This window comes from Orcinus orca, chromosome 14 (assembly GCF_937001465.1).
Source record: "Orcinus orca chromosome 14, mOrcOrc1.1, whole genome shotgun sequence".
Classification (NCBI taxonomy): Eukaryota; Metazoa; Chordata; class Mammalia; order Artiodactyla; family Delphinidae; genus Orcinus; species Orcinus orca.
The window spans coordinates 11,653,856-11,666,483 of NC_064572.1; the positions used below are offsets into that span (position 1 = coordinate 11,653,856).

At 45.9% G+C, this 12,628-nt stretch overlaps 1 protein-coding gene across 1 annotated transcript; it reads right to left on the minus strand.

The window, feature by feature from the left end:
- Positions 1–10,331: 10,331 nt before the first annotated feature.
- On the minus strand, positions 10,332–11,727 carry LOC101289642 (T-complex protein 1 subunit gamma-like). Its single transcript, XM_033431403.2, has 2 exons — positions 11,703–11,727; positions 10,332–11,039 (listed from the first exon to the last, which is right to left on the minus strand). The coding sequence occupies exons 1-2, from the start codon at positions 11,725–11,727 to the stop codon at positions 10,537–10,539; spliced, it is 528 nt and encodes a 175-aa protein (XP_033287294.2). The 3' UTR covers positions 10,332–10,536.
- Positions 11,728–12,628: the final 901 nt, after the last annotated feature.

Consider the following 12,628-nt stretch of genomic DNA (forward strand, 5'->3'; position numbering starts at 1 on the left):
GGGGAGGAATCAGAAGTCCAGGTGAAGTTATCAGGTGGGCGATAAAATAACAGAACTCAGGTGCTGGGGGAAGGAAGACACGGCAGCTAGGAAATGAGGTCAGGAACACAGAGGGCAAAGGCAAGGTCATACATTCTTTGCAAATGTATGTGAAAATATTATTTTAAATATTTTATATGTTCTTTCACATTTTTGATGAAAATATATTCAAAATTTGCATATGTTAAATACACTTACATTTTTTAGATACTCTAGCTCATTGTTGTCCATAGAACAAAATGATGTGAGAATGCTCACTACAACGACAAGATTTGTGATCATGTTGAAATGAAGGCAAAAAATTAAGGAAATAAATGTAAAATAATTATAAATTATGTGTGTCTTCATTTTGTTACTCATTCAAATGAAACAAAAGAACATTTAAACATGTGCAAGAATAATTAATTCAGTCATCTTTTTTTAAAAAATACATTTATTTATTTTTTTTGGCCGCATTGTGTCTTGGTTGCTGCTCGGTCTTTCTCTAGCTGCGGCGAGCAGGGGCTACTCTTCTTTGTGGTGCGCGGGCTTCTCATCATGGTGGTTTCTCTTGTTGCTGAGCACGGGCTCTAGGTGCGCAGGCTTCAGCAGTTGTGGCACACAGGCTCAGTAGTTGTGGCTCGCAGGCTCTAGAGCACAGGCTCAGTAGTTGTGGCACACGGGCTTAGTTGCTTCACGGCATGTGGGATCTTCCCGGACCAGGGCTCGAAGCCGTGTCCCCTGCATTTGCAGGTGGATTCTTAACTACTGTGTCGCCAGGGAAGTCCCAATTCAGTCATCTTTGATGCTGCCAACTTTCGGTCATAGAAACATTACAGCTTTTCAATTTTGTCTTTATGGGTTTTTTTGTCTTATTTTTTGCGGTACGCGGGCCTCTCACTGTTGTGGCCTCTCCCGTCGCGGAGCACAGGTTCCGGACGCGCAGGCTCAGCGGCCATGGCTCACGGGCCCAGCCTCTCCGCAGCACGTGGGATCTTCCCGGACCGGGGCACGAACCCGCGTCCCCTGCATCGGCAGGCGGACTCCCAATCACTGCGCCACCAGGGAAGCCCTATGTATATTTTTTTAAAGGAAGAGGAAAGAGCAGATTTTATGTAACCATTTGTAGGCTTGATTTATATTCCTCACTATCTGGACAAACGTTGGTTTCCATTTGTACCCCTGCCCTGGACTCTGCAAATGTTAGCGCGGGCCCATGCGTTTAGAGAGAATTAAGCCAGACATACCTACAAACCTGGAAGACAGACACTATTATACATTTTCCTTTCAATAACCACCTTCAGATAACGTCAAAACACCTTCAGCTTTTGTTTACAGGATTTCCTGTGGCCTCTATAACAGCTTTTCTCACTGTCTTATTGAGTAAAGCATGTCCAGCACATAGCCCTGCGCCTGATACAGAAGACATTCAATAAGTATTTGTTGGCTGAACGCACTTCATTCATCACACATGGAAAGAGAATATGAAATCTCAACCGATTGTGAATGACGTCCGGATGGTTTAATCAACAGCTGAAAATCCCCCAAAAAGAATTATTGACTGTGTTTCACTCCTATGTCACAATTTTACAAGTACTGTAAACTGTCACCATCACCCTCAGACACAGGTGGTGCCCCTCTTTCCAGAAACAGGGGCCCAAATCACCTTATTATGCTATCTCTTAGATGGCATGCACCACAGGGCACCAAAGCCACAACGCCTTCCCTTTGTTTCGGAAAGCAAAAGAACGGCCATGTGTCCAGCACTGCTGTAACTCTGAGCACTTCCCAAAGTCTTAACAGGCTGTGGGTGGAAACAGAAAAAAAAAAAAAAAATACAGCGACCCAAGCTGGAGAACAATTGCTGAGCTTCCCGACACAAGGGGGATGTGTTTTCAGCGAATCCAGCATTCCCCAAAGGATGCCGAATTGCAAAACACTCCAATGAATCTGGAAGCAATAGCACCACCAGGTAATTTTCATCAGGTAATGAAACAGGTCAAACCACCTTTTTCTTTTCTGCACGTAACAGATCCATTTCTTTCCAAACAGCCAGGAATAGCATTGTCTTTGCCCCTGAGGCAGTGCTTCTTGACCTTTTGCACAAGACAGCACACGTGCAGAATGCATCTATGTGACCGGGCGGGGATTGGGAAGCTGCTGTCAGAAGCTGAGCTCACAGCCCAGGACCCCGGGCTGCTCAAGGAGGTGGACGAGTCACACTATATCGGCTCAGCTAAAATCCGTTTGGTACATGCCTCAGTCCATCAGCTGGGACACTTTGCTTTAGGAGGATGCCTCCACTGATGAAATCCCAGGGGGAGGTGGGGAGAGGTCCTTGATAATTCTAGGATGCATGAGTCACCAAGGGGAGGGGCTGAATCAGGACCTGCCAGTGAGTCGTGTGAAGTGTGCCGCTTTCCTGTGCAACAGAGTGGCCAAGCATAGCCCCGCCCACTTGCAGGAAAACAGGATCCATCACAGGAAAACCTGAGAGAGGGCCTCAGAGCCTTTATTCCTGGTCTCCTCTTTTGACTCTCTTTTCCCACCAAGAAGGAGCTCAGTGTTCTACTTCCGGTTCTGAAATTCCCTCCTGAGCTCCGCAAATTCTCTCTTTAGCAAAACAGGGGGGACTTCCCATCCATGATGCTCCTTCCCGTCCTGAGATGCTGCCTCAAACGCACGTTATGTTTATCCTTTCATCTCTAGAATAAAAGGATTTTTTTCCTAGGAGTTGCAGGAATAGTAAGTAGGAAGCTCATTGTTGTTAGAAAAGGGAATGAGTAGGAGGTCGGTAGGATTAATATGGTGGGTGTTCTTGTTGGAATGGCCTCAAAGGTGACCGATTTACAAACGTTGATTAAATTGCTCCGCTGAGCAAATCTTGTAAGGATATAAAAATAATGCCGGAAAAGCATTTGTAAGTTCTGATTAAAAATCAGTGGCATACATTGTAACAGACACCCAGCGCAAATCATTTTTTAAAATGCCCTTCTCTATACCACAAAATTATTCATCTAAGAATCACACAACAATCAGTCATAGCCATTACCCTCCTGATGCATTCTTTACCTTTAAAATGAACAAAACAATGCAGAAAGAAAAAGAAATGTCAGTGTTCAAAATATTATTCAGATCCAGTAAAATATTTCATGTATGAACTACAATTCGCACTTACCAAACAAAAATATTACACCTCGCAATTCACACTCTGCTTCACTGTGTTCAATTTTTAACATAAACAAAATCTTCAAGTAGTCACATAAAATGACAGAATTGAAGGAATTCAAGTATACGTCCTTATCTTCACAATCACCATACTATCATTCTTTACACATACATGAACAGCCACATCACTTTTTAAAATATTTTTAAATGTTCTGTATATTGCTTATTTCATTTAACACTATATATTGGAGATTGTTTTATATCAGTATCTAGAGATCTACTTTATTCTTGCTGATAATTTCATAATACTCCATTAAACTGATATACCATTTTTTTAAAAAAGGAATTTATTGTAAATTCCTTGACAATAAATTGGAGACATGAACAGCACCCAAAGAGAGCATGGATGGTTCCAGATCATTATGCATTTACTCTTGAAATGAAATATGTAGCTGGATAAGCATGTGTTGGGAGGCCAGCGACATACCTGGGAGATCTCCAAAGTACTTTCCACAGAGAGTACAGTGCTCATTAAAGGATAAGCAGTAAAAATATGCTAAAACATTAACATATATTTTACTGAAACTCAACAGTAACTGTACCGATTGTTTAGAACTTAGAAAAACAAAATTATTTTTTGTGGGGAGGACTATTTTATCACAGATTTTGTTTAAAATTGCCTATGATGAGGGCTTCCCTGGTGCCGCAGTGGTTGGGAGTCTGCCTGCCAATGCAGGGGACACGGGCTCGAGCCCTGGTCCAGGAGGATCCCACATGCCTCAGAGCAACTAAGCCGGTGCACCACAACTACTGAGCCTGTGCTCTACAGCCTGCGAGACACAACTACGGAGCTTGCGTGACACAACTACTGAAGCCCGCGTGCCTAGAGCCCGTGCTCAGCAACAAGAGAAGCCACCGCAATGAGAAGACCGTGCACCGCAACCAAGAGTAGCCCCCGCTCGCCCCAACTAGAGAAAGCCCGCGCACAAGCAACAAAGACCCAACGCAGAGAACAAAATAATTAAAAAAAAAAAAAAGGTTATATACTCTGGAAGGCAAAAGAGAAAATTATGTCTCTATGTTTCAAAATCTTACCCCAGTATCCAGCACTGGGGCGCTTGCAGCATGCCTACCATTGTGCTAAGAGCTTACTGTCCATCATTTCATTTAATCCTATGAACCCTGGGAAGTAGCTATAAAAATCATTAGCATTTTTTTTGTTTGGTTTTTTTTTTGCTTTTTAAACGTTTAAGTAAAAAACATTTTATGTATTATTTACAGCTGTCATCTTTAATCTGGTGGTGCTTTTTTGGGGGGAGAGTGGGGCAAGTGTCAAATGCCATTTTGAGAATCTAACGAACGTTTACTGAAGGAAAATTCACATATGCAAAAATAAAAGTGTACCAGGCACATAGAATATTTGTGGCTGTTTCTTGGAGCTCATCTTTGGACTCAGGTTAAGAACCTCTACTTTAAACGATGATAAACACAAGGAACAGCATTTTTGTTTTTCAGATGAAAGAGAAAACTAAGGCTCAGAGAAGCAAAGTAAATTGCCCACGGCCTCACGGCTAGTAGGGGGCAGAATCCCGATTCAGACCCAGCTGGTTAAGCTCTGAAGCCTTATTAGCCCAGGCTGCTCAGGACCAGGGTGAAGGGTTAAATCCTTAACACTCCAGAATGAATATGTTTATCAGGTCTGTTGGATTTTCTCTCTTTTGTGAGAAAAACAGTACTAAGCAAAACAGTACTAAGTCTCTGGCAAGAAAGGTGGGCTTCGGTGCCCTCTGGGCAAACCAGGCCTGGAGAATGCAGGCGGGAGGAAGTGGGAGGGGTCCAGGGCCCCTTTGCCCTCATTGCTCAGAGGTGAGCATCAGAAATGCCTTCTCTTCACACTCCTCTGTGGAGCACCTTGCTTGTACCAAGAGCCACTCCAGACGCACAGCAGAAACCTCCTCCTCCATCCCTGATGGGGCCGTCCAAGGAAAGCATCACCTGCAGGAAACACTGAGACACATGTGGCCAAGGCTGGGTCTTAAAGGACCAGCATTCTATGTGGAAAACTTTTACAAGTCCAGCTGTTTCTACAAGCTGGGGAGACAAGAAGGAACTCCATCCAATGACATACTTCCTCCTTGAGAATTAATTAGTTTTCCATCAAGGATCCACTTGGCCTGGGGCTTGGCCGACTTCTTATTCACAACGCTGGCCTGGGAATTCTGCATCAGGCTGTTGGTCCTGACCTAACACTTTTATTTCCTCAGCTGCTTTCACCCCAAAGTACAGGCCTTCCAGAAAGACTGTGGCAGCGTCCCAAGTACAAAGTCATAAGTTTCTAAGATTCTCTGGTGAATCAGGCACGCAAATTTTCTCAAACCATCACTGTGACCACGGTTTCTGTTATTCCCTGGAATATTCCAGCGACTGGAACCTTGAGCTTTGAGACATCAGACCTGTTCCCCCTCCTACAATCAATTCCAAATTGGCCTCATCCCACATCCTTTATGACCAGATCTATGTGTGGGAAGTTAAACATAGAAAGCCGAGGCTATTACCCGGATAAACGAAGGCCAAGATACAGGAAAGCTGAGGTCTTAAAGGGGGTTCTTGGGGATGATTTTTGCTTCCCCCTCAAACGATCTGTATGAGGGCCATGATTCTTCATTTCTCCCTTGTATAGGCTGCTGAGGTGTTTCATGTCCCATGTACTCGGAATTCCTCATAGATACCACAGCCCCACGCGGGAAATGGAGAAGCAAGAGGAAAGGCAAGGTCCCTCTCCTGCCTTCTGTGTTCCACAACTGCCTGCACCCTCCCCCCGTGTGCGGGCTGCCCCTCCTGTGTTCAGTCTCTGAGTTTTCCCTTTCTGCAGAATCAACTCTTCCAAGGCCAGATCCCTTGGTTGGAAACCACCTGTTGCTTCAAAGACCCAAGAAAAAAATTCCTCCTACGGGGCATCCACGGGGCCGGCCACGTCTGGCGGCCCTAGAACTTGTCAGAGATGGTCTGTGGCGCTTCCCACTACCATGCTACCGGGAACCCGGCTCCCTTGAAGAGATTGTTCTATGCCCACAGACGGCTGCTTCTGGGGGGGGGTTTCCTGAGGAAACTGAGGCTCAGAGAATTGAAATGGATTAGCCAGGGTCACACAGGCAGCAATGGTGGAAAATCCATCCCCGTGCCATAATGTCTCCTGGGCAAGGTTGGGCCTCATTTTAATACACTGTTAGACATGGCAGAGCTCGGCCTCTACCGGAAGCCTTTGATGGCCTCCAGTGCGCCTCTCAAAGTCCCCCCCCACTCCTGACTCCACCTCTTCTTCCATTTTGTCAGTGGTTGTTTCTCTTCCCACAATAATCTTTCCACATTCAAGTCACTCAACAGTTACTAAGACTCTCTGAGTCTTAGTGCATCACAGAGCCCTGGGCTGGGCCAGCTCTATGAAGCCTCGTTTCTGTCTCTCAGCATCCCCGCTGTGCCCTTCCAGCCCATCCAAGTCTCCCCAACACATCCAGGGTGGCTCAGGGCCCTCCAGAGCTGTGCCGTCCAGGACAGAAGCCACTCATCACAGGTGGCCACTGAGCACTTAAAACATGGCTGTTCCCAACTGAGATGGGCTGAAAATGCAAAATACACACCAGATTCCAAACGCTTAGCATGGAAAACAGGAACGTAAAAACATTCTCGGTAATACGTTTTATATCTATTACTTATGAAAATGACAACATGTGAATATGTAGGATTAAATGAAACATATAACTAAAATGAATTTCACCAGTTTGCTTTTGCATTTTCTTTATATGCGGCCACTAGGAAATTTGAAATTACATATGTGGCTTGCGTTCTATTTCTATTGGACAGAGATGATTTAGAGAAAGCATATTTTTGGTCCAGGAGAAGCAGAGAATCATTCCTCATTCACCAAAACTTCACTGAGCAGATATTCATTAAGTATATGAAGGATAAAGGCAAAGTGCTGTGGTGGATACTGGGAGGGGTACACATTTAACAAGACAGGTTCCAGTTCCCTCAGGGCTCGCATTGTCAAGGAACCACAAGCTCCTACAAATCTCTGGTTTCCAAACAGAGCCAAAGTATGGCTCTAGTGGAGGTGAAAGTACACACGTTCAGGATATATAGGAAAAGGCAGGTAGGGACTCAATCTCCTCAGGATGAGTCTTGAGGATATCAGAGTTGGTTCTCTAAAGAAAACCAAAATAACTAGCTTTTTAAAAATGTAATGAAAATAAGTGTATTTTCCAAAACAAAAACTTGTATTGAAAAGAGTTGCCTTATTATATATATATTTTTTGTTGTTTGCTTGTTTTGTTTTGTTTGTTTTTGTTTTTTTTGCAGTACGCGGGCCTCTCACTGTTGTGGCCTCTCCCTTTGCGGAGCACAGGCTCCGGACGCGCAGGCTCAGCGGCCATGGCTCACGGGCCCAGCCGCTCCGTGGCATGTGGGATCCTCCCGGACCGGGGCACGAACCCGTGTCCCCTGCATTGGCAGGCGGACTCTCAACCACTGCGCCACCGGGGAAGCCCTATTATATATATACATTTAAATTTCTCTGATATCTAGCTTGATAAAAGGCAGCTAGAGTCTCACATCTGCTTCTTCTTTTTGGATTTTGAAAACAAATTTATGGTTACCAAAGGGGAAACGTGGGCGTGGGATAAATTAGGAGTTTGGGATTAACATATACACACTACTATATATAAAACAGATAATCAACAAGGACCTACTGTACAGCACAGGGAACTCTACTCAATATTCTGTAATAGCCTATATGGGAAAAAAATCTGATAAAGAATGGATATATCAATATGTATATGCATAACTGATTCACTTTGCTGTACACCTGAAACTAACACAACATTGTAAATCAACTATATTCCAATATAAAATAAAAAATTAAAACAAAAAAATAACTAGCTTTTTAAAAAGAAAGAGAGAACTTTAGTTTTCTCTCAGATTATTGCTTGAACATCAATATCCCAGGGCTGATGGAGCAGCTGCACCATGTCAAGGACCCAGGCACCTTCCCTCTTGTTGCTCTGCCAAGATATGGAGTCCTAATACCAAGTTCACATTTCTGCCAGTAAGACAGGTTGGAAGGAGCCAGTTTCTGGTCAAGGAGCTACGTCGAGTTTCAGGAAGTCTGGGAAGCACTGCACATTTAGCTGTGTGCCCCATTCAACCTCAGGGGTTCTATGACCACCAGAATCAGAGGAGAATGGATATTGGGGGTAGCTCGCATTCTCTGAAACAGAGGGATTATCTGAGAGGAACCTGGGCAGATGGATAGAATTTAGAGGTGGAGACGAGAGATGCTAGGCTAACAGAACAGTTTTAAGCAAGACACAACAGTGTGAAGGCCTCTGACAAGTATGAGGGATGCCTGAGCGAGACATGAAGGCAGTGCCTGGGTCTGGGATGGAGAATCAGAACTCTCTGCTATGTCCTCCTCACAGCCAGAAGCACTATTTAGCTTCCCAGGTTGTCAAGAGCAGCTGGATGTTCTTATAAAAGCTCCAGAAGTGTCCTTCAGGCAGAAGGGGAGCAAAGTGGAAGTTGAGGAGCCACAGAGCTCGCTGGGCCCGGGAGGTAAAGCCCCAACAGGACCGGAGGAAGGACCTCAAGAGTGAGCACCGGCATATCAGCCCGGCTAGGAAAAGTCTGAACAGGCATGAAGATCAAGGATTTCCTAGGTCGCTGGCTCCCTGAGCTTGGCGAAGTCAGACCCTGAATCTCCCTAATGAACCTGTCATTGACCACCTGCACAGGTATCTGTACCTCCCATATGTTTAAGTTTATGTGACTGTCTGTCACCTCTCACTAGGATATGATATCCATAAAGGCAAGAGTTTCATTCGCTGACTGCTGTATTTCTAGCACACAGAACATAGCAGGTACTCAACAAAAATTTGTTGGATGAATGAATGTATGTATGTATGAATAAATGAATGAATGAATGAATGTAGGTCAGCACCTACAGTAAAGCAATTTTGTAACACCCAAGAAGATATCTGAGAATGAGATGCCCTCCTGAAAACTCACTACAAGAAGCGAGGGAGGGGACTTCCCTGGTGGCGCAGTGGTTAAGAATCAGCCTGCCAATGCAGGGGACACGGGTTCGAGCCCTGGTCCAGGAAGATCCCACATGCCATGGAGCAACTAAGCCTGTGTGCCACAACTACTGAGCCCACGTGCCAAAACTACGGAAGCCTGCGCACCTAGAGCCCGTGCTCCACAAGAGAAGCCACTGCAATGAGTAGTCTGCGCACGGCAAAGAAGAGTAGCCCCTGCTCGCCACAACTAGAGAAAGCCCACGAGCAGCAACGAAGACCTAACACAGCGAAAAATTAATTAAATTAATTAATTTAAAAAGAAGCAAAGAAGTGAGGGAGGTCACAGTAATAATTGCTGCTTGATAATTTACCATTAGCCCTTGTTCCTACTTGGTCTTCCCAATGGCCCGCTGAGAAAGGCATTCTTCCCACTGACAAATGAAAACACTGAGACTCAGCAAAACTCAGGGAGGAAGAAGCAAAGCTAGGATTCAAACTTAGGTCTTCCTTCCTTAACTGCTCTTCTTTCTACCCACTTCTTTTCTTACATAGCCTCCTGGAGACTCTCGATCAATTTCTCAACTGCAGACAAACCCACCCCAGAGGCCCCAGCTGATGTGATAATCTGTAGGGAATCACATGGCCTCCTAAGGAAAAAAGATGACCTTGACCAAGACCTCCCTAGGTGCCCGGCGCTGTACTAGATGCTTTCTACACACCTCCTTTCATCTTCACAACAACCCCATGAGGTCGGGACCATTATTTAGTTCCATCTGAGGAGTTAGCAGAATTCTGAAATTGCCTTTGCTTTTTCTCTGGGAGCCAAGTCACTGAACCACTGAACCACTGAACCACTGAACGGGAATAGGGTAATCCTGATATTTGGAGCTAGGAGTAACTCTGCCAAAGTGTGTTCGAGCAGCTGGAAAAAGGGCTACGAGGATCACATGCCCCAGCCTAGGAAAAGCTCTTGTGGTTGGTAAATAATGCAGCATCTTTATGGCGGCTTCCAGACAGAGAGGGAGATTTTTTTTTTTTTTTTTGCAAATGACTTAGATTTAATCATCGGAAGCAAACTAAATGGAGAGCTTACAATAGAGAAGAATTACATGTCAGTGCCTTTTGCAAACTGAGCTGGGACAGAAAGGGACGGGAGCTGCCCCTCAACCCGATCCCTTCCAAACAAAGACATCCACAGTGTCCCTGGCAGTCTGGCTCAGGGAAGGGGGAGACTGTCGGCTCTGTGCGTTGAGGTCGCCTTGCCACCGCTCACTCCTGGCTAGCCATCAGGAGTCCCGCCTTGCTGGCTCTGGTCATCACCCTTTTTTTTGTGGCCCAATATGATGTCATCAATCCGCAGCAGTAGAACTGCCGTCTCCACTGCTGTCTTATACGTTTTCAGCTTTACAACCAATGGTTCCCAGATGCCCAGTTCTTTCAAGTCCACCAAAGTACCTGTCTCACCATTTACGTCCCAGGTCTCACAATTCTCCTGGGTGTGCTTGGCCCGAAGGGAGGTAAGTAGACGGATGGTGCTGGCCCCACAGTTATGAATAAGGGTACAAGGGATGACCTCTAGGGCTTGGGCAACAGCCCAATATGGCCATTGTTCCACACCAGTCATGGCCTTGGATTTTTCTGTCAAGGCATGAGCCACAGCCACCTCAGAAGCCCCACCCCCAGGCACCAGCTGAGGGTCCAGGAGAACATTGTGGCACACCTGCATGGCATCCTGGAGGTTGCGTTCTACTTCCGAGAGCAGAGAGGGAGATTTAATTTCATCTTATGCATTTTGCTTATTTGAAAAAAATTTTTTTCAGCACGGAGTGCGCCAATCACAGCATCGTGGCATACGTGTTGTACTGACATCTGGAAATATTTAGCAATTCTAGAAACAAACAGTCAAGGAGTTCGCCCAGATCATCAAATACAGATTTGACCCTAACCCAGATTCCCAGGAGCACGCATCAGGAGGGAACAAACATTAAGCTCCTAATGACACTATCTTCTTCTGTAGCAGAAACAACATGGTTGGTGCTGGTACCCAGGCCTGGAAGTGACTTGGGGATCCTGGTCTCTGATATGTTTCCCACTGTCAGCCTCAATGGAATTCAGCGGAAATCAGGCCACAGGACTGGAGGAGACAGGACAGTGGACCAGACAGGCTGGCAGAAGTTCAGTCCAGGGTTCAAGGGCAAACGGTGGATGAATGGGGGCAGAGGTCAGCAGAGATCAGGACTGAGCGGGCAGCGCCGAGGATTAGGCTTGAGGCTTCAGTGCCAAGCCATCAACAGGACCCGGCAGAAGCTCAGGGGCTGGGAGATCAGAAACAGGCCAGAGGCACAGAAGAACACAGTCGGGACATGAGCTGGGAATGCAGTGTTAGGGTTAGGACCCTTCTTCCTCACAGGTGCTTACAGAATGGGACTGGGCACACCCACCAACTCAAGTTCCAGATGGGGCTGGACATTGCCCCCCACACACACACACATGCCCCCAGTGCCCCTTACCCCCCCGAGGCCCAAGCTTCATTCCAAGCACCGTTTTGCTCCGGCTCCAGTTCACCCGCTGTGCCTCTCCTTCTATTTCCACAGTGAGTGGGGATTTCAGAGTCTTTAGAACACTGCTGTTGTCCCAGGATCTCCAAACTGTTCCACCAAGCCACACAGCCACCCAAACGAAGTACAAAGCCCTCTTCCACGTCTGCCAGCTCAGCCCCACCCCAAGGCATACCTCATTGGCACTTGCTCTTTATTTCCATAGAAAGAATGTTGGGGTTCCGGATATATACCTGGGCGTTTACCTTAACCACAAAAGACTAAACTCATACTCTTCCCCAAACTTACTTTTCTTTCTCTATTTATTCCCGACGCGGTGATGAGCATTGTTGTCTGCTTAAAACTAGAAACCCAGGGGCCACCCTAGACTCTTTCTTTTCCCTTTTTTCCCCTGTATCCAACACCAAGTCCAGTGATTTCTTCTTTTTAAACCCTCAAAACTTCTCAAGCCATATGCCTTCCTACGTATCTGCCTCTACCATCTCTCAAAGAATTATTACAAAGCCTCCAAGTTGGACTTCTGGCCTCCAATGATTCCAGAACAATCTTCCTAAAATACGAATTGGATTATGAGCTACTTCTCCTTGGAAGCCTTTGTTGACCTCCCATGGATGGATGCTCTTCTCTCCTCATCAGAAATTCAGGGCCCTGGGAAATGTAGACCCCAATCTCTCCCCGCTCCCTCCCTCCTGGCTTTAAGCCAGATCAAAGGGGTCTAGAGAATGTCTGTGGACCTACTGAGATCACAGGCAAAATGTCAGCCATATGCACGTTTTCTAGAAGGACTTGCAATCGTTGTCAAATGGCTCTCAA

What these genes read in the sequence shown, in the direction of transcription:
- LOC101289642 (XM_033431403.2), bottom strand. Translation starts at nt 11,727, where the DNA reads ATGTCCAGCCCCATCTGGAACTTGA. An exon ending in CAGCCCCATCTGGAACTTGA is followed by an intron (nt 11,040 to 11,702) that starts GTTGGTGGGTGT and finishes AAAATGCATAAG; the next exon opens with ATGAAATTAAATCTCCCTCT.